At 38.3% G+C, this 21,306-nt stretch overlaps 1 protein-coding gene across 4 annotated transcripts in view; it reads left to right on the top strand.

Moving 5' to 3' along the window:
- Nucleotides 1-19,703, top strand: part of pcsk6 (proprotein convertase subtilisin/kexin type 6) — a 91,499-nt gene extending 71,796 nt beyond the window's left edge. For 3 of the 4 annotated variants that reach the window (XM_053635606.1, XM_053635605.1, XM_053635607.1), the window contains 6 exons: nucleotides 500-696; nucleotides 1,829-1,916; nucleotides 3,486-3,589; nucleotides 6,672-6,801; nucleotides 13,838-13,950; nucleotides 19,030-19,703. In XM_053635606.1, the coding sequence (XP_053491581.1) occupies nucleotides 500-696; nucleotides 1,829-1,916; nucleotides 3,486-3,589; nucleotides 6,672-6,801; nucleotides 13,838-13,950; nucleotides 19,030-19,127 (730 nt within the window). In that variant the 3' untranslated portion in view covers nucleotides 19,128-19,703. Of the gene's footprint in view, nucleotides 1-499; nucleotides 1,562-1,828; nucleotides 1,917-3,485; nucleotides 3,590-6,671; nucleotides 6,802-13,837; nucleotides 13,951-19,029 lie in introns of those variants that run through there. The other variant, XM_053635608.1, reaches the window with a different exon arrangement.
- Nucleotides 19,704-21,306: the final 1,603 nt, after the last annotated feature.

Here is a 21,306-nt window from a genome sequence, read left to right as displayed (position 1 = left end):
AAAATGGCTAATTGGGCCCAATTTGGACATTTTCACTTAGGGGTGTACTCACTTTTGTTGCTAGCGGTTTAGACATTAATGGCTGTGTGTTGAGTTATTTTGAGGGGTCAGCAAATTTACACTGTTACACAAGCTGTACACTCACTACTTTACATTGTAGCAAAGTGTCATTTCTTCAGTGTTGTCACATAAAAAGATATAATCAAATATTTACAAAAATGTGAGGGGTGTACTCACTTTTGTGAGATACTGTATATATTGCTAGGTTAGCTTCAGAAACATTAGAATGGAGAGATCAGCAGTTGTTGAAATATTTAAACCAACCTGTCTGGCACCGTGTGTTATCTGCATGATTTTATGCATTCCGCTGCTGCCACATGCTTTATTAGACAATTGCATGAATGTGCAGGTGTTCCTAAAAAAGTGGATGGTGAGTGTATATTATAGGATTATTTTGCTACATATTGGTGTTCACAAAATACTTCTCTCCTCTCTAAAGGAGGTGTGTTAGCCACTGCCCGCTGGGTTACTTTGAGGACGCTCAGGTGCGAAGGTGCAGGCGTTGTCACCGAGGTTGTGAGAAGTGTGTTGGCCGAGGATCAAATGAGTGCCTCTCCTGCAGGAGAGGATTGTTCTTCTACACAGAGGAGAGCTCGTGTGTAGAGAACTGCCCCACTGGATACTTCAATGATGAGGGTGAGGGTGGGAAACTGGGAATGTGTGACACTTTCTCTATGCATGTGTTCGTTCTCCTTTTCTTTCTTGTTTCTCCTCAGTGATTACTGAAAAAGCATATAGTGAAAAGGCCATGTACCACACAGCTGATATGGGGTATATCAGCCAACGTTACTGGAGACATGACAGAAGAAAAAAAAACCATCAGAAACTACTGAGGTCCAGACCACGGTGTCTTCATAGCTAGTAAATGTACAATGCATCTCCACTGCTGTATAAGTATTTCATCGTCTCCCTAATTAGAAACAAACTGAGCTCTGGCATTGCCTTTGTGATATCTGTCTTTGTTCTGAAGAGACAAATGATAAAAGAAACAGGATACCTGGAAAGCACAACATGTCTCTCAATATGTCAGTATGGTGAGGTGCAAGTTTTTCTTTTCCAGGATTTCTCTTCAACAAATGCATCTCCAAGGAGAGCTTGTAACACTGGTGCACAGATTTAAGCCCCAAGACTGATATTTATTATCTGATTCTTAATCCATCAAATGCTGCCGCATCAAATGCACACCATCTGTGTCAAATTGAGCTGAACTGAACTGGCTCTGGATATTGAGTGAATAAGCACTTTGCACACTTGCACAAATAGCAAACACTCTTTCTCACACACACACACGCACACATACACACTGAAATAGACATCTGGAGCCTTTTGGATTGTTCCGCGCCATTTTGATTAAACACTTGTGATGGAGGTGGCCTTCATGTCACTACAAATCAGCATGTTGACAGGACATCTTGGCAATCGTGAGCTCTGACGCAAAGAGGCAGAGAATAGCCTGACTTGCATTATCAGTATTTGGACAGGTTAGTCTCAGCACACACACACACATAGACACATAGAACAGGCAGATGCTGCTGAAGTGAGTTTTCAGAGATTGCTTGAACGGTTTTAATTTGCACTTCCGGTAAACTATATTGTATCCAGATTCCCATGTGTTTAATCTACAGTGTGAAATGCAAGATGATGTGAAAAGGCTGAATTTCCACCCCTTTTCTCTCCCCTTCTGTCTCTCACTTTCTATTTGTCTCACTTTAGCTGTTTTTTTTCCTCTTTTTTATGTCTTTCTGACTGTCCCGTTGCAACCCTCCAGTTCAGAGACATTGTCTGAGCTGTCACGAGAACTGTATGAAGTGCCTTCAGGATTCTGACAGATGTACGGCATGCAAAACAGGCTTTAGGTAAGACAAATTAAGGTAAAAATACGCTGTTGAAAATGTCGTTTGAAAATCATTATTCAGCTATTGGTGATGTCTTGAGCTTAAGTTCTTTTAAATGTATATATAGTTTTTTTTTTACCAGACAGCCTGGTTGTGATCATATGGCAATGAGACTAAGTTAGGGGGATCTGTGCCCAGGACAGTCTCTGGACTACCCATTATAATTCTGAATTGGATTAGTGGTTATGAAACCATTTTCTTTGAACTAGCTCTCTGTTTATGGGTCATTTTACATCCTTTTCCTCCTCTGTGGGTAGTGACTGAAAGAATAAGGTGGAAAGTACAAGTGGCGGTTCCTCCGCAGGGTTACTGGGCCTACTCTTTGTTATAAGATAATGAGCTTTGCAACCTGAGAGAGCCTCAGAGTAAAGCCATTGCTCCTCTGAATCGAGTTAAGGTGTTTTAGGCACCTTACAAGGATGTCCCCCGGAGGCTCCAGGTAGAGCTGTATCAGGCAAGGACACCCTGGTGCATTCCCAGGACCCACTGCAGAGATTTTGTCTCACAGCTAGCTTATGAACATCTGGTGATCTGTGGCTGGGGATAAAGTCTGGATGAACCCTCCTGGTACCACCGCAACCCTGACCAGTAAAAGGAAACATAGAACATTCGATACTGCTTTATATGGCTTGATGTTTTATACGTTTAACTTGAATCAACTTTGATTTCATTCCTTAAAAGCACACATATTTACACAAATTACCTTTATATTACTGCAGCCAGATTCTACATGTCCTTCTTTTTCTGCAAGAGCTTTTTTCTACTTTTTTTAATTTTATTGTATTTTTTTAGTCTTTGGTCCAAAATATATATGTGAATTAAATTTATAAAATTGATAAAATAGGCTTTTTGGAGCAAAGATTGTAGCCACATGGTTTGACTGATTTTGATTTTGATCAGATTTGTGCTCATTGGAACTCTGAGAACAGCTGCAGTAAAGGAAATTTAAAAGTTCCAGTCTAAGCATGAATAGGTTACATTGAGGTAAAGAGCAGTCTGTGTTAGTTTACTGTCTAGGGTACATCTGGCCATCTTTATACAGTATGTGCTGTCTGTTCTGTGGTTTACACTTCCTGCAGCTTTATACTTTAAAAAAAAAATCCTTTCTTTATTTCTCTTATTCAGAGCAAACCTTCACATGCTTCGAGTCATGAGCTGGTGGGGACCCTATAGCACTTTATCTGCCTCATTCAAAAGTTCTAGTTTGCACCGTTGAAGTAGTTTCTGGAGGCTTTTGGAAATCTTTGAGTTTTAGATCCCAGGCTCTTCATGCTGAGCTTCAGAGAATGAGAAGAACATGAAAGCATGTTTACCTTCTCATTTTCAACCACTAACCCCCATAACCTTGGCTCCCCATCAGAATGCTGCAATCTTGTTGCTAAAGTTTAAACCACTCAAAGAGCAGCAGGCAATGGACACTTAAATTACCTAAAACAGTGACAACCCAACTTGAAAGCCCTCTTCTGTCTTCATCTCTCTGTCTCCTATGTAGATGTTATAAAAATGACTTCTCCTTTGTTTTTCCTGTAGTTTAGCAGGAATGACCTGTGTCCCTGAGTGCACACATGGAACCTTCTTTAACTTGGAGGAGATGAAGTGCAGCCCCTGCCATGTCTCCTGCTCCACCTGCACAGGTTTTGTTTTATTCTATTCATGGCTAGGTGTGCATTACATGATTTTAATGCATGACATGTAGGCAAAGAACCTCTGCAGAGTTTGCCCAGGGGATACCAAGAGGACACCACAGGTCTCCCACTGCTCTCTAACAGGAAGGGAGTAAAAATGAAAATACAGTCAGCTCCAGAATTATTGGTAAAGATGGGTAAAAAAAAAAGTTCTGAAAAATATAATTGTATTTATTTATATTATATAGCTTTATTGGTGAAATCTCACTGAAAATATGAGAGAAAGCTCAACTTTATTTGAAGTTATTAAGTTTTTTAGACAAAACTACAATTTTGGCACCCCTCCTTGATTAAGACCCTTAACCTCCATCACAGCCCTGTGTGTGCGGAGTTTGCATGTTCTCCCCGTGCTGCGGGGGTTTCCTCCAGGTACTCCGATTTCCTCCCCCAGTCCAAAGACATGCATGGTAGGCTCATTGGCATGTCCAAAAGTGTCCATAGTGTATGAATGGGTATGTGTGTGTGATTGTTCCCTGTAATGTATTGGCACCCCATCCAGGGTGTCCCCCGCCTTGTGCCCTATGCTCCCTGGGATAGGCTCCAGGTTCCCTGCGACCCGGTAAGGATAAGCGGTATAGAAAATGGATGGATGGATAATATTATTATTTTATATATTATTATTATTACCACATGGTCTGGAGTGTTCTATTCCACTTATATCACAGTGATTTGCCATTATAATGATTATAATGTTTCATTTGTTAATATATGACATTTCACACGATTTATTGATTACTTAACATTTAACGTTGTGGAACATCTGTAAGACAAATTATCACTTAAGTTACAGCCGTGTTAAACAATTTTTCCATCAGCATCTCCTTATCTTTCTCTCTCTCTCTCTCTCTCTCTCTCTCTCTCTCAGAAACCACAGCTAGTTCTGTTACAGTGAAACTGGAAAGCATAAACTATTATACAGCACCATGATTGTTCCATAAATATTAAATGAAGGTCTCCTAACAAAAACGTCACCATATCAATGATTATATATTTTTCTTTGTTAAATAACAGACTTTTTAAAAATTCATTTATTATTAGTCTTACATTATGTACCGTATCCACATACGAACTGTTACTACGTATTTGAATTAGTGCATTCATATTATCGTATTGTTCATGTCACAGCTGGAACTGGCTTGTTCCTCCGAGGCTTGCTGGACAGTTTATTAATCCACACCTTCTGACAAATCAGATTCGAGAATTCAGCCATGCTGTGGTATAAAGCACTATAAATCAATAAATATTATGACAAATGATGTCACAGTACACATTTCTGAGAGATTGTGGTTATTGTCAGTATTTATTATAGTAATTACTAACTGTTACTGGAAGCAACTGATTAGATGTTGAAATTTTGCGTAGAATCTTTAAAATTGTCTCAGCTGTCAATTGACTAAAATGTTGTACAGAATTTTAAAAGCATTTTAGACATTGTAGTGTTTTAAACCCGTTTTCAAGACTCTTCCCACACACCACATTTATGGTTATTTCATGCATCTTTGTATCTGGATTGTATCCTGATAAGATTTTAACCATATGCAGTGTTTCTCACATATACTGTAATTGATGTTTTGGCGCTGCGCCAAAGCCAGATATTGATGATTGCCTATGTATATTTTGTCCCATGGTTTATACTTATACTTATGTTCCATAAGAATATTTTGTCCCATGGTGGTGACATGAAAGCCCTCGGGGTCAGGGGGAGAGAAATTAATGCATGGACGTTAAGTACCATGTGAGTTTGATTGCTGGCCAGTAACTTCCAGTTGTAAAGAAGCCAACAGTATAGTATACTCATATTGTGTACCAGAGAATTGCACAAAAAGTATGTAGACTTGTCTTGCACCTGCTTGGTGATGCTGATGGAGTTTCCAAATGTTTGTTCATCTGTAATGAACAGCCATCTGAAGTAATATGTGTTATATTAGGCCTGGTAATTGGCCAGAATTGGCTGCACAGCACAAGCCTAATGATATACAAAGTGTCATCGTAATGTCTAGGGTGAGAAACAGTTTCACAAATTGTGCGATCAACATCTGCCAAACACTGCTCTGCATGTAGAGAAGGGGCAGTCTTACTTTGCAGACATGCAGATTAACTAAGTTGTTAGTGAGCTTGTTAGCAAAGGGTATCCTGCCTTGCCTTTGTTGCATGGCAACTGAGCTTTCTGTATTTGGCTGGTACATGTGGCGGAGAGTCGATTTAGAATAAATCACATTTATTTATGTAAAGAAATGATTTGATGAAAATATGCCACATAATGAATAGATATGGATGCCGTGACTTGAGGTGCTACAGAATAGATTGGATTTTTTTTTAGATTAGAAAGAGTTGTTAGTATTATAAATATGTAGCACAGGCCCAAATTCCCAACCCAAGGACATCTACTGAAATGCTCCTCACCACTGCAGTAAAAAGGAGTTTCTATGATAATGATGAAGTCATTACGAAAGGCTGATCTCAAACAAAGAGCATTATTATATTTGGCTGTGACACATAGACGCCAATTTAAATCATTACACTCTCATGGGCTCGTGAGACAGACAGATATGAGGCATTTTTCCTTATGAGTGCATGTATTACACATGGCTGATGTGATAGACCTGGAGCAGTGAGGGGAATATATAGCAATAGATTAAACCAACTGAGTGGTGTGTGTGTGTGTGTGTGTGTGTGTGTGTGTTCCCTTGAGATGATGTTCTGACTGTACAGCTTAATTAGTTCAGTTGAAGCTCTTTCTCACATCACTGGCTAGAAGTGCACAGTGTGTGAGGCTGTATATTGGATGTGTGTGTGTGTTGGAGACTATGTGTAATTTGGAAAGAGGTTTTACTCTTGTGATTAAAGGGCTTTAAGGAATTTTTCTTCCTGAGAAATAAAGCCACTGTCTAATTTAGCCCTAAGCTTGACGACCTCTGAATGATGTTCTCCATCATATTTTCACTGAAGACATAATAAAGACGCAAAGAATCATGAGATCAGTGTTGTTATCATAAGATCACTGATCCCTCCTGTGTATTCTTCTACATAGGGCCGGGCATGGAGGAGTGTCTAAACTGCTCCCGCGACTTCCTGCAGGAGGAATGGCGGTGTGTGCGGAAATGCAGCCCTGGGCACTACGAGGGTGACAGCATAGGATTCTCACAGAAGATGTGCCGCAAGTCAGTCTTGTTTATTTTTAAAAAAATTTTTAAGATATGGCAGTTTATAATTTGTTTTCTAATTGGGTATTATTTTACCTCGAACGGTCATCAGGAGTGAGACTATTGGTTAGGATTCTGTTGAGATAATGGAAACACACCATTATTGCTAGATTGAGTATTTGATTCCCAGTCAAGCTGCCTTTTTTTGCTTTGCAGCATAATTATGTCAGTGTGTTTCATCTTCCATTTTTAAGGACTACTCAATTATTGAGCACCATGTTTTAAACTGCTGGAGCGATGTTTAATTTTTATTATTAATTCAGGGCTTTTGAAAGAATGGTTTGAGAAATGATTTGTACACGTTTTATTTGCAGTGTAGTCAGTAAGCCGAGACAAGTCCGGTTTTGCTTCCTTTGCTTTGCACTGGAGCTATGAAGTAATGGAAGTCTATTTCATCCAACATTTTAACATAAATATCTGCCAGTTTCCTAGTAGTGTTAAACCACAATGGAGAGTTTGTGTAAGACAGTATGATCAATTGTAATATATTTTTTATGACCTCGATTTAGTATCCCATTGCTCCATTATGTTGTGAGCACAATTAACTGTTGGCATACAATATAAAACAATAAAATGATTATAGGATGTGCTGATAATTGTGCAAATACAACTATTTATGTATCAAAATACTGTATTATCAATATACTACTATACTCCTATTAGAGGTTTATTTCAATGATTGCCATCTTCTCATTCATCATAATCATATTAGTCTTTTTAAATTTTTCATTTTTAAATTCTCTCTTGCATTTATGTTACATTGTATTACGTTTGATAGCAATCTGTGCCTGATTTTCTGGGGGTTTAAAGGCAAGTGCTTGTGTTTAAAGGTGGGGGTCTAGATGCTATTGAAAAACGTTCTACTCTGGCAACCTCTGAGGCATTCAGGTAATTTGCATAATCTGAATGGCACACCCAGAGTGCTGACTTAAACAGGTGCTAAACCTGTCTCTGAATATGCATAACTTTGCCTGCATAAATATTGATTTAACTGTTGGACTTAAGTTGATGACTCTGAATACAGCCCTGTATTATCAAAGGACTGGTGCAGGACTAATTTCATTAGCTAGTCATTTCTCACCGGCCCTTTATGTAGATTAGAATATTTTCTGAGAAATACAGACCAGTTGTAAACAAAGGCTTTATTTAGCATCTTTAATTAGGCTATGCCATAGAGTACCTGCTCAGCGCTGCTCGTCCCACCATAACAATCACCAGTAGTTGATTTGGAACTGATAAGTCTGCAAGCAAAGCTTTACTTTTCTTTTTATGATTTTTCCACACCTGTAATTACTCAAAACAAGGAAGTACCTGGATAAAAATACGCAAAGACATAGATAATATGCATAATTTAATGAAGAACTGGAATACAGGCAAAATACACACAAAGGTAACTAAGAAGGCGAGAAATAGAAAACAAGATCATACAATAACCAAGAACATGAAAACGAAATATAAATAAAATATATATATAAAACTAACAACAAGAAATAGGCAAAAATGAAAACCACTGAAATAGGAGGGGAAGTAAAAATGAAAACAAAACAATAACAAAAGCACATGACGAACGATGAACAAAACATGACACACAAGCAGCAGTTGCCACACTGGGAACTATGACACAGGCTGAGAGGGATAGTAACACCACTACCTTCCCATTTTTTAGCTATTGTTTTATCCTGGTTGTTTATATGTGTCCACAGACATGGGAAATTAATAATAGAACATAAAGGACCAAACCAAACACAAGTAGGGTCTCTGAGCAGTAGTGTCCTAGTGGTAGCCTGATACAGGGTATAGGTGTGTGTCACCTGTAAGAGAACATGCATGACAAAAGGGAATATAAAAAAAACTAAATTCAGGAAAATTCCTCAATTTTCTGATGAACAGTTCGGCCACAGAGCAGCCTTCTTTGTTAACCAATAAGAGGTGGTCCTGTTCACAACACAGACACACTATAGGAGAAACTGAACTTAAATTTGTAAATATTGGCTGAGACAGTTTTCTCTAAAAACAAGGTTATATAGATTAATGGTGTTGTTTGTAGCAAGTTTATGAAGATTTGTGTATGTATTTATGGAAAAGGCTTCAGGTGAAATGGACTTAAATGACTTGTTAGCTACATTAGTCTTGTGGCTCCAGGCAGTATTAAAGGGGTGGATATTGGACATCACCCATGACTGATCATCTACATTTGCAGTAAGGAGAAACTTGTGTACAATCATTTTCTTCTCTGATCATTTCCTTTAAACCAACTGAAAGCCAATAACATTTTTTATAGCATTTTATTAATATGCTATACTGATGTCACCTTCTGCAAACTCCTATGGTAATTTCCTATGAATGAGTCAACAGTCATTGCACACGATGTCTCTTAGCCTGTTTACTATCATGTCAGCATATGAAAAGGATTTTAACAAAAATATATGTTTGTAGGTTTTACATTTACTTTATTAGCCTTTGTTCACACATAATGCATAGTGGAATCATTGTTTCTGTTTGTTTGTTTTTATTTTATTTTGTTCAGTCTTTGATTCATCCTCAGTAACTGCTTTACTCTGGTAAGGGTCATGGTGGATCCATGGCTTATCCCAGGAACACTGCACATGAGGCGGGAGTATACTGTACATTGAATGGGACGTCAATCCATCACAGGGAACTAGACATACACACATTCACACACTCACACACTCATTCACATTTAAGGACAATTTAGAGTCCTCAATCCACCTGATTGCCAGTTTTTGGGAGGTGGGAGGAAACCAGAGAACCTAAAGGAAACCCACATGGAGAACATGCACAGGATCCCCATATAGACAGTAACCCAGGCGCAGTGAGGGTGCAAGGCTAACTACTGCACCACTGTACCACCTCTTTTTCTTTTTTTTTTCCTCTCCAAAAATAGTGAATTCGAGATTTGTGAGCAGCTTTAGCAAACCACTTGCTCACCTTCTGCAGAAAGTTTGAATTTATAACACTATCACCACGTTTTAGATGTCTGTAATGGGTCACTAGAGGGTCAGACAGAACTGCAGCTACTTTGTCCCTCTGGCTTATAAATCAGGAGGTTCTTACTTTGGGAAAGATGTTCAAAGCAAATAGAGGCTTTCAAAGGTGGTCACGGCTGGTGAATGAATTCTCTTCTGGAGGAATGAAAAGGTTGTGTAGGAAGGTGTGTGTATGTGAGAGAGAGAGAAAGAAGAAGAAGAAGACCAGACAGCCGTAAAAATAAAAGCAAAGTTTGACCCTGAGAAAGAATGTACAGTCTAAAAGGCATTAGTTAAATCCATGTACCACTGCAGGAGTGACAAACACATCGTAAAAGGTGTGACTGTTCCTCAAGGTCATGAGGAAAAAGCATTTGTTAATGTATATGCCAGAGTCTTTTGTGGGAGGTTTTATTTCCTGCTGCTATTTCACTGATCAATATGAAGTACAATGCTCTCTGGAGTTCAGAGCCCACAAATGAAGTTGGAACACTGGAACATGGAACAATGATATGGCCTGTCCTAGTGTATCTGCCACATATATACATACATTTATATATATATATATATATATATATATATATATATATATATATATATATATATATATATATATATAATGTATGTATATATATGTGTGTGTGTGTGTGTGTATGTATATATATATATATATATATATATATATATATATATATATATATATATATTAGTAATGATTTTATTGCTAAAATGTGATTAGTTAAAAATAACTTACACTATTAGTCAGGTGTATCCTAGTAATTGCTTCTTTTTGAATCATGTGCCCTCACAGTGTCTGTTTGTGTTTGTTTTATGTAAATGAGCTCTATTAGAAGAACAGAGCTTTGTTATAAATGTTTACAAAATTGACAGTGGGGGAAATAAGTATTGAACACGTGAACATTTTTTTAAGTAAATATATTTCCAATGAGGCTATTCACATGAAATTTTCACCAGACTTTCGTATTAACTCAAGAAATCCACACATTAAAATCCATAAATGAAGTTATGTATAATAAAGTGGAATAACACAGGAAAAAAGTATTGAACACGCTAACTGAAATATATTTAATATTTTCTCAGAAGCCTTTGTTTGTAATGACAGCTTCAGGACGCTTCCTCTATGAAGAAATTAATCAGCCGCAGTATTCAGATGTGATTTTGACCCATTCTTCTAAACATATTGTCTTTAAACCTTGTTCAGTTGGATTCAAGTCAGGTGACTGACTGGGCCATTCTAAGGCCTTTTTTTTTTCCTCTGAAACCAATTGAGAGTTTCCTTTGCTGTATGCTTTAGATCGTTGTCCTGCTGGAAGGTCCACCCACGTCTCATCTTCATCCTGGTGGATGGCAGCAGATTCTTCTCAAGAATCTTTCGCTAAAGGGCTCCATTCATCGTTCCTTCAATTATATGAAGTCTGCCAGTACCATGTGAGGAAAAACAGTCCTACACCATGATGCTTTCACCTCCACACTTCACTGTTGGTATGGTATTTTAAGGTGATGTGGAGTGCCATTTCTTCTCCAAACATGGCGTGTAGTATGACAGCCAAAAAGTTCAATTTTGCTCTCGTCTGACCAGACTACAGTATCCGGGTATTTCATAGGCTTGTCCAAATGGGTTATAGCAAACTTTAAATGAGCTTCGACATGCCTTTTCTTTAGCAATGGAGTCTTGCGGGGAGAGCGTGAGCAGTGGAGTGAATAGCCTATTGTTTTCTCTGTGATGATTGTACCTACTGCCTCCAAGTGTTTCTGGAGCTCTTTCCGGGTGGTCCTTGGCTCTTGGGCTACTCTTCTGACTATTCTTCTGACTCCCTGGTCAGAACGTGAGGAACTCCTGTGCGTGGCCGGTTGATGACAGGGTGATGTTGCTTCCACTTGTGGATAATGGCCCCAATGGTGCTTACTGGAGGATTCAGAAGTTTTGGAATATGTCTGTATCTGATTCCATCACTATGTTTAGCAACAATAAGGTTGGGAAGGTTTTGTGAGAGCTCTTTGCTTTTACCCATCATGAGATGTTTCTTGTGTGCCACCTTGGTAATGAAAAGCCTTTTTGTAGACCATCAATTTACTAACCCAGCTGATATTAATTTGCACTGATATGGGGTATAATTACTTTCTGACTACTTACAGATTTCAGCTGGTTCCTTGCCTTACCTTGCCTTGGAGAACTGATTTTTCTTAGTGTGTTCAATACTTTTATTCTTGTGTCATTCCACTTTATTACACATAATTTTATTTATGGACTTTAATGTTGTGAATTCTTTATATTTGCGGAATTCTTGAGTTAATATTGATGTCTGGTGAAAATTTCATGTGAATAACCTCATTGGAAATATATTTACTGAAAAAAATTGACGCGTTCAATACTTCTTTCCTCCACTGTACATAGGAAATGGTATTTATTTTTAAGTTAGAGGCATGCCCCTGAAATATTTTATGACCATTCCAAATGCCTATCCATGGGTAGTTAACATACACATCAGTGCTGCTATTTATACAGTATACATTATATATATATAAAAATAGCATAGTTTTGTGCAGTAATTGTACTATAATGATATTCATAATAGGATGATGCCAGATGAATACTTCCTTTACTTTGTTTAATTACATTTTATTGGTTACCAATACCAACTGATATGGTGAGAAATAGGACTAACCAACCAGAATCATGAGTTTTTCGCAGTAGATCTGGATTTATGTTAAGGTAAGATGTCATTTCCCCTGCACATGTTATTTATTTACTTATTTGCACCCAATCCCAACCCCCGTCCCCCATCCCCAATTTAGTCTTGATCAATTCCATCCACCAGCCAGGGTGAAGGCTTTCACATCCTTCCTCAGAAACTTGTGAAGCAACCAACTGCATCATGCAGCATCACAGGGCAGCATAACACTCAAAGGAAAGTGTTATTTGTGCGTTTCCACATACTTGAGCCCACAAATGCCCACAAATGGCTAGTTTCACTGTGATTGACAGGGAGAGAGCACAACCAATTTTGCACCCTTAGACTCTCACCTTAGACTCACAGATGGCTGTGGCATTGTTAGGATTCAAACTTGTAATCTCCAGACAATAGTGTGAACACTTTCCTTTTATGCCACTTAGGAGCCCCTCACACATTATTTTAATTTAATCTAGCTGACACTGAATAAACCCCTTTACTTTATGTTAGTGGTATTATATCTGGTATTATTTTAATCCAATTAATCCAAACCACCATATCTACTACTGTCTGACATCCACCCAAAATGCATGAGCGTGTCATACTTATCAGTTTAATTGTACAGATCACGCTGTGATTTTATTTAGCATATTTCCCTATCTCTGCACTGAAATAACTTCCTAGCTATGCCACTGTTTTATGGCTTTTCTCTGTTCTAGTTATTAATCAAACATCTCAATTTCCCATTAACTTTGTGTCACTGTTGTTACACAAGCATGCTGATTAATATGTCAAGTAATCTCAGCCGAAGGCCAACTTGAGATCTCCTACAGAATGTTTAATGGGAATCCTTAATGCAATGATGTTTGCATAGAGTTATCTGGCTGATACTAGTGTACATACTAGAAATATTTGAGGTTTGGGTGAAATATGCTATTGAATAATGATTCTGCACACCAACTTTCTGTCCCGCGCTGCCAAATTCAACTCGACATTTTCAATCCCATAAGCTCATTCTCATCATATGATATCCGTATTTTCTGGCTTTATATCTGAGCGTGTGAGAATGTGTGCGTCATACCGATTGCTGAGAATCAGTGGAGCAGCCAGAAGGGTTCAGTGTGCCAGCCTCGGCCAGCCGATGCCCTCATACATATTAATATCATGGTGCCCCAAGTTTATTGCCTTGCTTCATTCATCCATAAAAAAACAGGAAGTTAAAGTTTCTCACTTTGATTTGTGATGAAGTGGGAGCTGTTTACAAATTTTTGTTTTTTAACACTCACCGTGTGGTTTGCTTGTTGCATTTTGCAGATGTGAGGAGAACTGTCTAAGCTGCCGTGGGCCTGGAACAAGCTGTACTCAGTGCAGAGGTGGATACAACCTGGTCGGCGGTACCTGCATAATCAACGCCACCTGTAACAATAGTAAGCACAGCGGATTCAGCAGGGCCGGAACGTTTTGCAAAACCACATTGCTTTGTTGCTAATTTTCACTTGCACTGTAGGACATAGTGCCTCTTGCTTCACTAAAAAAAACTCCTCACTCTCTAGATTTTGCTTTTATAGAGGGAAAGGAGACAGTGGGAAGGCTGCTAGTGACACTGCCATGTCCTCAGGCAGTTTATTTGGTTTTATTGGTCACTTGCTGTTGATGTGGGCTCAGTGTGCTGTATATGAATCCCATTATAGAATAGATACATTTATTTTTCACATATACATTACAATACAGTGATTATTTTTCCCCCACATATCCGAGATTTTTAGGAAGCTGTGGTCAGAGCATAGGGTCAGCCTTGATACAGTGCACCTGGAGCAGGAAAGCTCAGGTGTGCCAACGATTACAATGTCTGATTTATTAATGACGACACATCTCACATTTTAATGGTTTAAAGTGAGATTTAAGGTTGCAAAAGGTCCGTGATATGTTAATTTACCAACATCTCCTGTTCTGTCTTTCTCTAAAAACAAATGCAGCTGATCGTTTTACTGAGAAACTAGAAAATGTAAACTTCTCCGTCCTAAAGACTTTCCCATGCTGGGAAACTTTGCCAAGCACCATGTTACAAAGCAGTGACACTTGAGACCCCTCCAAAGAAAAAACTTCTCCACATCAATGCTGTGTTTTTATTTGTTAAACATTTTTGTAAAAATCTTATTATTAATTTTAGATTATGTGGAGCATTTGCCATACAAGTCCCTGTGTATGAGCTGTTACTACAAATAATAATGTATTAGAATGAGCACATTAATATAATCCTATCGTTTGTTACAGCCAGAACTACTGTTCGCGCTGTGCTGCTGCATGAAAGTAATGCACACCTTCTTCGAGCATTCAACCATGCTGTGATTTAATATAAAGCTGTCATTTGTATTACAACCAGAACTGCTGTCAGAGATGCAGCTATAGAAATTTCTTCAGATTTAAAACGTCTGACCAGTCACAACTGAGAATTCACCAGCACTGTGGTAGAAAATGACAAAGATTTCTGGATATAAACAAAAATGTGTTCAGTTATACATGTTAGTCATGATGTACTGCATATTGGCGCTCACTAGTATTTTACATTAGTTGCAGCATCGAAGTTGGATTTTGCCCTTGCTGCAATAGGGAGAAGGTGTTTACCAATTGTGTAAGGAAGAATTTTACTGGCACAGAGCTGAGCTAGGCATGGCTTCAGCGCAGGAGTGCCGCAATGTCATCCCATGCTTTGACACTCCATTTTCACAACTTTGTTTTTGTGGCTGCTTCACCAGAGAGCTTTTAGAGGCCACTCGAGTTTTAAATCGTCTCTAACAAAGCTGGTTGTAGACAGCTCAACTATGGCTTGCAGGAGCTTTGTCTTGTAAGACTTGATTCATTAGAAAGAGAGAGAAGGAGAAATAAAGAACAGTAAAATAGATAGAGATACAGGCAGGCAGAAGAGTGAACTAGAGGACAAGGGAAAGAGAATTTATTGGAAAGAGAAAGGAATGTAAATGTATGAATGAGTGAGAGAGAGAGAGAGCGAGAGAGAGAGAGACTAGAAAGCAACAAGTAAGAGGCTGGGAAGAACCAAGGGACTTGGATAAGAGGGAGTATGGGGTATGGGGTATAAGAGGTTGTGAATAGGCCTGCAGCAGAATGCCAACAATGCTGCTTTGAGAAAATTCTATCCCACATTAACCCAAAAATCTCTTTTATCAAAGCTTACATAACAGAACAACTGGGCTGACCAGGCCAGGTGAGAAAGTGGGGAGATAGAAAAGGCATGGGTATGAGAAGAGGCAAAAGAGTAGAGGATTGTAAATAGCAAAACATTATTGTAAATAGCAGTCAGGCAGCAGGGCATAGAGAACATATAACAATGGGTGAATGAGAAACAGTATAAAGAGCTTTGTAGAACCACTAAGGTAAAAAAAAAAAAGCACTATATAAATGCAGACTATTTACCATAATATAATAACAAAGATGCATAGATAGTATGTCTGACTCTAAGAGACATACATTTTACGCAGCTGTACACCACATTTTAGCAATAATAAAATCAACTGTTACACATGTTGCCACAAAGTTTGACGCATGGAATGTCTTTGTATGCTGTAGTTATACTGTCACGTAATAAACGTAATGGACATTAGGATGGACGCAAGTGCAGATAACCTCACTGAGGCCCTGAGGCCCTGACCTCAACCACTAATTCTCTTGTGGCTGCAAAATCTAATGGAAAGCCTTCCCAGAAGAGTGGAAGTTATTATTACCGCAAAGGCGAACTAAATCTGGAATGGGATGTTCAAAAAGAACATATGAACGTGAGGGTCGGGTGTCCACACACTTTTGGCCATATAGTCTACCTTGTTTTGACCATCATATGTTATATATGTAAAGCATTATTACTATAAATGAATTATTTTTTAAACTTTTATATATATATATATATATATATATATATATATATATATATATATATATATATATATATCATATGCAAGTTTGAGTTGTTTGTCATATAAAAACCGTAATTATAGGGGTTCTTAACTCCAGTTCTAATGACATCCTGCCATGAACTATTTGAAGATTTCCATACCCTCAGCACAACTGTCCCAATTCATTAAGTGTTTTACGTGTTGAATAATAAGGGCTTTTTGTGTTGAATACCACATGGTAGTAGTTGTGAGATATGCTCAAGTGGGATTGATTAAACCAGAGTTTTCAGACATAATACCACTAACAGAAAGTAAATGGGGTTATACAGTGCCAGCTAGATGTTAATGACGCTTGGTTTTTGTAACAAAGTGACAGGACTCAGGACATGCGTGAGAATCCAGTTCCAGAGAATCACAGAAATTCACGAATAGCCCAGACAAAGGGCAAATTCAAAGAATAAAAATGCAAATGAAAAGAATGACAAGGCAAGAGTCAAAACACAGAAATAGCAATCACAGAATTTAAGGTTCAGGACTTACATGAATTTAAAAGTTGGCAAGACTTCACACTAACTGAATGGTTGAACTGGCTTTATGCTGCTTTCAATTTACTTCAGAAGTGTGAAGTGGAAGCTCTGAATTAAGTAAATTTCAACCACCATGCATACGAGCTACAAAGTGAGAAAAAGCAACAAGCTAGCCAACTAACTGTGATGAATGATGTTTATTTTTCTCAAAATAGTGAATTGTATAGTCAGTGTTCTAGATTTAACAAGCTCATATGTCTGTACTGTATGTTGATTGATCTAAAGCAAATACTTTTATATACATCATAACTCATTTAAAGGTAAGAAGTGTTGTTTTGTTTACTGCTGATGCTGTGTGCAGCCATGTTGATTTGACGTTACTTGCTTAACTCAAAGTTGAGGAGGCCATTGAGAGTTCCCAAATAGGAATTCCGAGTTGAAGGTGCATTTTCTTCAGTTTTTCAGAGTCGGAAGTCAGAAATTATGACTTATGACCTTTAATCGAATGTGGCATTATATAGTATGTAAACAGGAAGTGTTTGATGGGTGATATCGGAGTTAGGATTCTACAGAGGGGGACGTCTGCTGGCGTGGAGCTGTAATGTCTTGGGTGGATGTGACATTTACAGGTGCATCTAAAAAAAATTTAATATTGTGGAAAAGTTCATTTTTTTCCGTAATTTAAATTAAAAAGTGGAACTTTCATATATTTTAGATTCAATACACATAAAGTGAAATATTTCAAGCCGTTTTTGTTTTAATCTTGATAATTACAGCTTATAGCTCACGGAAATCAAAAATCCAGTATCACAAAATATTAGAATAAATAATTTATAATCGAGAAATGTCGACCTTCTGAAAAATATGTTAATTTATGCACTCAGTACTTGGTCGGGGCTTTAATCCTTTTGTATGAATTACTGCATCAATGTGCATGGCCTGGAGGAAATCAGCCTGTGGCACTGATGAGCCCAGGTTGCTTTGATAGCGGCCTTCAGGTCGTCTGTATTGTTGGGTCTGGTGTCTCTCATAGATTCTATATGGGGTTCAGGTCAGGTGAGTTTGCTGGCCAATCGAGCATAGTAATACCATGGTCAGCAAACTAGTTACTAGTAGTTTTGACACTGTGGGCAGGTGCCGAGTCCTGTTGGAAGAGGAAATCAGCATCTCCATAAAGCTTGTCAGCAGATGGAAGCATGAAGTGCTCTAAAATCTCCTGGTAGACGCTGCATTGACTCTCGACTTGAGAAAACACAGTGGACCAACACCAGCAGATGACACGGCACCTCAAATCATCACTGACTGTGGAAACTTCACACTGTATTTAAGACATCTTGGATTCTGTGCCTCTCCATTCTTCTTCCAGACTCTGGGACCTTGATTTCCAACTGAAATGCAAAATTGACTTTCATCTTCCCCATGATTGTGGTTGTGTGTACTGAATCAGACTGAGATTAAAGGATCAGGAAACCTTTACAGATGTTTTGAGTTAATTAGCTGATTAGCAATCTTCTCAGGTCGACATTACTGTATTATAAATTCTTTATTCTAATATTTTGTGATACTGGATTTTTTATTTCCATGAGCTGTAAGACATACTCATCAAGATTAAAACAAAAAACGGCTTGAAATATTTCACTTTATGTGTAATGAATGTAGAATATATGAAAGTTCCACTTTTTTAATTAAATTACGAAAAAAAAAAACTTTTCCACGATATTCAAATTTTTTGAGATGCACTTGTATTTGCTTGCATATTTTTTTTTGATCATAGAATTTTTATTGAAAATTTACATATTACACTTGCATATTTTTACTAAATCACCGCGTAAACTGACCATGGCCACCAACACAAATGTTCACTAAAATGACTAATGAATGAATTAATTAATGACTAATAATTAACACTTCTGATAGTAGATTTAGATTGAAAATTTGGAAATGCAGTTAGTATAAGGAGGTTATATCATGCCTTGTCTGAACTGAACGAGTGGTCTCTCTCTCTCTCTCTCTCTCTCTCTCTCTCTCTCTCTCTCTCTCTCTCTCTCTCTCTCCTTCCTTTCTACTCCATAAGCGGACGAGGTGTTCTGTGACATGGTGAAGTCCAACCGGCTGTGTGAGAAGAAACTCTTCCGGCAGTTCTGCTGCAGAACCTGTTTGATGACAGGATGAATGAATAAAGAGAGAGTGAAAGAGAGAAGGACAGGTCACTTCTTTTAATATGGCTGTATTATCTGATGTATATTTTTAATCCATTTATATCTGTGGATTCAAACCCAACAAACTCCTCATTTCAATAAAACCCTGAAAGGGTGCTATACGATTGCCATAATTTTTTTTTTTTTTTTTTTTTTTTTTTTTTTTTTTTACAGCTGTCTGTTTTATAAGCTTCATATAGTACATGTATAAACGGTTTATTTTTTACTCTAATATGATATTATAGAATATACTCCGAGCTGGGAGCTGTGTGTGATTAGAAAGAATAAGCTGAGGGGGCCGCATCCTCAGTAAATCGATTTCCAGCACTGAGCTGAATTGATGAATATGATGCCAGATTAATTGTTTTAAACTTCAGTAAGTGAAGAACCTCTTAAACAAATACATTCAGCAGCATCATTTATCAAGAAAGATGAATTAATACCCCAATGAAAGTATTGTACATACCAGAGTGTGAATGTAATGTTTAAACTATTTGCTTCTGTTAGAGTGGAGGAATAAACTAAATGATTTGGTGCCACCAGCAAGAGATTCTGTTGAACGTATCTTTTCTTCTCTATAAACCCTGTGCCCCATCTTGAGAAATGCATCACTCTCTCAGTGACCTTTTTGGAGCAGGAATTTGGATCTGGATTTTCATTGGTAAATTGCTGGCTCTCGGAAGTTTGTTGTTGCCAAACATCGAGATCATGAACTTTTTAAGCATGCTGTTTGAGCACTGTGCCCTGAATGAATAACTCTTTTGTCACAGATGAGGTTGCATCCATGACTTGACAGACTGGATGTTGAACCCTAAGGATGACTTCTTTATTTATCTTGTCCCTTATTTCCCACACTTGGATACCCCAAGTGGTAAATGTTTTGGAGCTACTGTGGTTTTTATGGATGGGGATCCTCGGTCATCTATTACTAGATGCAACCGGAATAACAGCAGGACACAGGAGATGCTTTGATGCAAGCTGAAGTGGGTTTGATGAAAGTGTGGAATAAACACACACAGATGAAGTTTGGCAGCTGTTCTTGTCTTAATCACAGCCTACTCCAGACAACAGGACCCTCCATACAGGCACCAAATTTATCATGTGGCACTGTGTTGGTGTTATTCTACAGCCTGCCAGGCCAATGATTCACTGTGTAAAAAATGATTCAGATGTTATCACATGTTTCTCTGTAAGGCCAGTGACAACAACTTTCACTTCCACATTGACTTTAATGGATAGTATTATAATAGCCACAAAGTGTGTTCTTAAATTGACCTCTGAATGACTGACTGGTAAATTATTTTTAACAGAAACGTACACTCATTACGCACTTTATTAGGAACACCTGTACACCTGTTCATTCATGCAGTTAACCAATCATTAAATCATGTGGCAGCAGCACAGTGTATAAAATCATGCAGATACAGGACAAGAATTTCAGTTAATGTTCACATCAAACATCAGAATGGGGAAAAAATGTGATCTCAGTAACTTTGACCGTGGCATGGTTGTTGGTGCCTGATAGGCTGGTTGAAGTATTTCAGAAAGTGCTGATCCCCTGGAATTTTCACACAAAACAGTCTCTAGAGTTTGCACAGAAAAACAAAAAAACAATCGGTTCTGTGAGCACAAATGACTTGTTGATGAGAGAGGTCAGAGGAGAATGGCCGGACTGGTTCGAGCTGACGGGAAGGCAGTGGTAAACTAAAGTAAGCACTCTTTCCAACTGTGGCAAGCAGAACAGTATCTCAGAACGCAAATGTCAAACCTTGACGTGGATGGGCTACAACAGCAGATGAGCATGCACATTGGGTTCCACCTCTGTCAGCCAAGAGCTGGAATCTGAGGCTGTTGTGGGCCCTGGACACTGTGGAAACTGGACAGCTGAAGCTCGGAGAATGTCACCTGATGAACCAGCACGAATCCTTGGACCCAACCTCCTGTGTGTCAACCGCTTAGGCTGCTGGTGGTAGTGTAATGGTATGGGGAATGTTTTCCTGGCACACATTGGGCCCCTTAATACCAATCAAGTATCATCTGAAATCTGCAGCCTATCTGAATATTGCTGCTGACTACATGCATCTCTTTATGGCAACAATTTATCCACCTTGTATTGGCTACTTCCTGCATGATATGTCATGTAACAAAGCACA

The sequence above is a fragment of the Ictalurus furcatus genome, chromosome 10, assembly GCF_023375685.1.
Source record: "Ictalurus furcatus strain D&B chromosome 10, Billie_1.0, whole genome shotgun sequence".
Lineage (NCBI taxonomy): Eukaryota > Metazoa > Chordata > Actinopteri > Siluriformes > Ictaluridae > Ictalurus > Ictalurus furcatus.
The sequence above is the reverse complement of the archived record's forward strand: the minus strand, read 5'-3'. Positions and strand labels throughout refer to the sequence as shown.